The 4,596-nt window shown below is 30.1% G+C and overlaps 1 protein-coding gene across 1 annotated transcript; it reads right to left on the bottom strand.

Moving 5' to 3' along the window:
- Positions 1-1,208: 1,208 nt before the first annotated feature.
- On the bottom strand, positions 1,209-4,192 carry LOC110606947 (putative receptor-like protein kinase At3g47110). Its single transcript, XM_021745964.2, has one exon. The coding sequence runs from the start codon at positions 4,153-4,155 to the stop codon at positions 1,474-1,476; it is 2,682 nt and encodes an 893-aa protein (XP_021601656.1). The 5' UTR covers positions 4,156-4,192; the 3' UTR covers positions 1,209-1,473.
- Between the last annotated feature and the right edge of the window lie 404 nt (positions 4,193-4,596).

The raw sequence follows: 4,596 nt of genomic DNA, 5'->3' as shown, positions 1-4,596 counted from the left end.
TTTTAAGTTATACAGATTTTTATTGGTAAATCGATAAATAATTATTTTACACACAATTATCACATTCTAATTTTAATTTTATCTTCTTTTCTTTAATTTTTTTTTGGTTTGAATATAATATTAATTATCTTTTTATATTTATATTTTATTATTAGAAACGTAATTTATCAATTCAATTATATTTATATTATTATTAGAAACGTAATTTATTTTTTTTTAATTTATGTAAAATTAAAACTAGCCATATTTTAAAAAAAATTAAAATAATATGCAGAAATTATTTTAACGTTTTTTTTTTCAAGATTAAAATTAGTCAAATCTATGTAGAAATTATTTAATTTTTTATTTAATTTTTTGTAAAGTTTTTTAAAATTAAAATTAAAGTTGTAATTTTTACTTGGAAGTTAACTTTTTCTTTTTGTGCATTTCTATTATTAGAAATGTAATTTTCAAAATTTAGAAGTGTTTGATTAATAAAATTATTTAGATTTTTTTTTTATGTTTGAAATGTAATACGAAATTTAATTATTTTATTTTTTATAATACTTTCTCATGTATATTTTTCAGTTGTGTTTTTATTATTTTAATAAAATATAAACATATAAGTAATTTAAAATTGAGATCTGAATAAATCGCTCTTGATTTTATAATTCATAATTAGTATAAAATTAACGTTAATTTGGTAAATTTATTTTTAATGATTGATAGAGTCTAGGGAAATTAAATGGTTTATAATTATAAATCTTAATGGATGAATAAAATACATTAGATTGAATTGACTTGCTATTATAAACAGGTCGAGCAGAATTTAAACAGGTGCGAGCCGTATTCGGTTTAAATTAAAAAAATCGATCGAATTAAATTAATTTAAAAATTTGATTCAGTTTTTTATTTATTTCGGTTCGATTTTTAATTTAAAAAATTTCGATTATTTCAGTTCGGTTCAATTTTGATCAGAAAAAATTAAAAAAATCAAACCAAATTGATTAGTAATAATAGTATATTATTTTTAATAATATAGAGATATTAGATCATGATTAAGATTAAAATATTTCAATTAAATTTTAAAATACTAAAAATAAGGTGTAAAAAATAAAAAAATTTATCAAAAATTTAAACTGATCAAATCAAATCAAATCGAATCGAATCGAATGTCTGATTCGATTCGATTCGATTGTTGACCAAAATTGATTCAGTTCGATTTTCATAAGTAATAAAATTTTGATTTTCGATTTGGTTCAATTTTAAACCGAACCGACCGAATGTTCACTCCTAACTACAAATTCAAATAACTAGTTTCATGATGGATGAGGTTGGTTTGATCTAAATTTGATCCAAACCAACCGATATCTGTAATAGAAAGACATATCATTTTTTCATTATATGATTAAAAAAAAAGACTATTAAAGCAAGAGAAGAAGCAGAAGAGAAAGAAAAGAAAGGAAAAATAAAGGAAAGAGGCTTTTATAATTGTTAATTACCTGGAGCAACATAACCGACAGTTCCTTTGATTCCAATTGTGCTAGTTTGAGGTAGAGATGAATCGTTGTTGATTTTGAAGAGTTTTGCTAGGCCAAAATCACTTACATGAGCAATCATATCTTCATCAAGCAGAATATTGCCCGGCTTTAGGTCACAATGAATGATTGGCTTTTCACAAAGATCATGTAGATAATGTAAAGCTGATGCTACATCAATCACTATATTGAGCCTCTGAAGAAGGTTCAACCTTCTTGGCTGATTTTCACCACCTTCACTTGGATGCAACCACTTTTCTAAGCTTCCATTCTCCATATATTCCAAAATTAAAGCTTTGAATTCATTAGATTTGTAATCTATACTGGAGCAACATGTTATGAGCTTAACAAGATTTCGATGCCTTATAGTCCCCAGTGTACTGCATTCAGCCATGAAGCTCTTAATGCCACCCGTTTGCTCCAGGTTGAGTACCTTAATAGCTACTTCTCCTTCAACTTGAGGTAGAAATCCTTTATACACAAAGCTAAAGAAACCTGAACCAATTAAATTGAAGGAAGAGAATCCATCTGTTGCCTGATAAAGGTCTTTATAAGATACCTTTAAAAGGTGATTCATCGCTGAGGATGCAAAAGAAGGCTTGCTTCTTAATTTTTTCATCCAGCAAATGAGAAAAATAATCATTATCAAAAGCACGAATGGAACTCCACAAGCAATTGCAATTACTAGCTTAAGAGTATGGGATTTCGTTTTCTTCATGATTCTAGTCGGGCAATCTGGCAAACCGAGTTCTGGGACACCACCACAAAGCTTGTTATTCCCAATCACTGAAAATGCACTGATGTTAGCAAATACTCCTTTTCTTGGTACCTCTCCGTCAAGATCATTAAAAGAAAGATTCAAGTACTGGAGGTAAGAGATTTTTTGGAGATCTTTTGGAATTTGTCCTGACAAGTTGTTTTGTGAAAGATCTAAATATTGAAGGCCTTTAAGGGAAGCTAAAGATGAAGGGATAGTTCCTTGGAAAAAATTTCCCTGCATATGAAGAGATTCTAGGCTCAAGCAATCTCCAATGGTTCTAGGAATTTCACCTGAAAGATTGTTTTGTGAGACATCGAGTGTATTTAGATTTTTAAGCTTTCCTACTTCTGTTGGTAAGTTCCCAGAAAAAGAGTTATGAGATAAGTTTAGTACTTTTGATAAGGAAGTAAGGCCTAAAACTTCTTTCGACAACTCTCCACTTAGTCTATTTTCTGCAATATATAGACTGTATAAATGTTGGCAATTTCTAACACTTGAAGGAATGCTTCCTTCTAATTTGTTTTGTAGCAGAGAGAACTCAGATAACTGAGTAAGGTTACCTATGGAGGATGGAATTTGACCTGACAATCTATTCGTTTGTAAAGTCAGAAACTGTAGCTTTCCAAGCTTTCCAAGCTCATGGGGGATAAAACCTGTGAAAAAGTTGTCCTCCATACCCAATGCAATTAAGTTGACAAGATTCTCCATTGCTGCAGGAATAATTCCAGCGATTTTATTTCTCCCCAAAAATAACTTACTGAGTCCAGTTGAAAAATTGGCTACGGAGTCTGGCAAGACACCTCCAAAATTGTTTCTTGCAATGGACAAGGTTTCTAGTTTACTACAGTTTGTCAAGGATGTCAAGAAAAGCAAGTCATTCGATGAATTACTTCCAAGTTCATTAAACTCGAAGTTCAGCAACAAGAGACTTTGTAAATTTCTAAGATCAGAGGGAACTCGTCCAACAAAATTATTTCTAGAAATATCAACCCTTAGAAGCTGAGATGCATTGGATAGTGAATTTGGGATTGAGCCAGAGAAATAGTTTACACCAATTACAAGATTTTGAAGATTTGGAAGAGTGAAGAAAATGTTGTCAGGGAGACTACCAGTAAGTTGGTTGCTTGAAACTTCCAGATAAGTCAAAACTGTGATGTTGAAAAGAGATGGAGAGACAATACCTGATAATCTATTACCTCCAACAGCAAAAACATTCAAGCTTTTTAATCGACCCATCTCATTTGGAATCTTTCCCTTCAAATTATTAGATCTAGCAGTAAACCAAATAAGTGATGAAAGGTTGCCTATAGAAGGTGGAATTTCTCCTGTTAGATTGTTGTAATGAAGTAGAATATTCTCTAGCATTGTCATAGAGCCAAGTCCTGCTGGTATTTTTCCATCAAGATTATTCCACGGTAAAGAAATTGTGTTGAGCTTAGAGCAGCGAGTCAAATTGAGTGGAATTTCACCTTGTAATGAATTATTTCCAAGAAGAAGTATTTGTAATCGAAATAAGTTGCCAACTTGTTGTGGAATTTCACCAAAGAAGGTGTTGTTTCCGAGGTCGATTAACTTGAGAAAACTGAGGTTGGCAATATGTGGTGATATAGATCCAATCAGATTCTGCCCTTCTAATACCAGGGAGGTGACTCTTTGATGACGACGACCACAAGTGATTCCAGTCCAGTTGCAGAAATGGAGAGAATCATTCCAGGAGTTGAAGATACCATGCGGATCACTTGCTATCCCTTGTTTGAACTTGAGAAGAGCAAGTTGATCGATATGTGTTCCTGCAGAAGCATTAGCTTGTAGAGAGGCTAAGCTAATAGAGAAGTAAAGAAACACAAGTGTATAAAGGTTGGGCTCATTAAACTTCATTTGGTGCAAAGAGGATGGAATTGCACAAGCTAGGATGTTTGAGCAGATGGGAGTTAGGCTAGAGAAGCAATTCCACAAGCGGTATAATAAATAAAAATAAAGAAAAATTACTATTTAACCCCTATAATATAAAAAAATTCACTAGTTAGCTCATCGATTTTGAAAAATATATTAAAACATTTTTAAAAAGTCCACTAGTTAATATCTCAAATTTTTACTATTTGTATTAAGTATTTTACTATATAGTCTCTATAATTTTAAAAAACTTAATTGGTCTCTCAAATTTTTAAAATATTTACTAATTAGTCCATTCAATCAGGGTATTTTAGACTTTTTTTTATAATATTTAACATTTGAAATTAATAGAAAAATTAATTAGTGAAATTTTAAAATGTAAAAAATATTTTAATATATTTTTGAAAATTGAAAGATTAATTAATA

The sequence above is a fragment of the Manihot esculenta genome, chromosome 18 (assembly GCF_001659605.2).
Source record: "Manihot esculenta cultivar AM560-2 chromosome 18, M.esculenta_v8, whole genome shotgun sequence".
Classification (NCBI taxonomy): Eukaryota; Viridiplantae; Streptophyta; class Magnoliopsida; order Malpighiales; family Euphorbiaceae; genus Manihot; species Manihot esculenta.
This window is presented reverse-complemented; position numbering and strand designations above follow the sequence as displayed.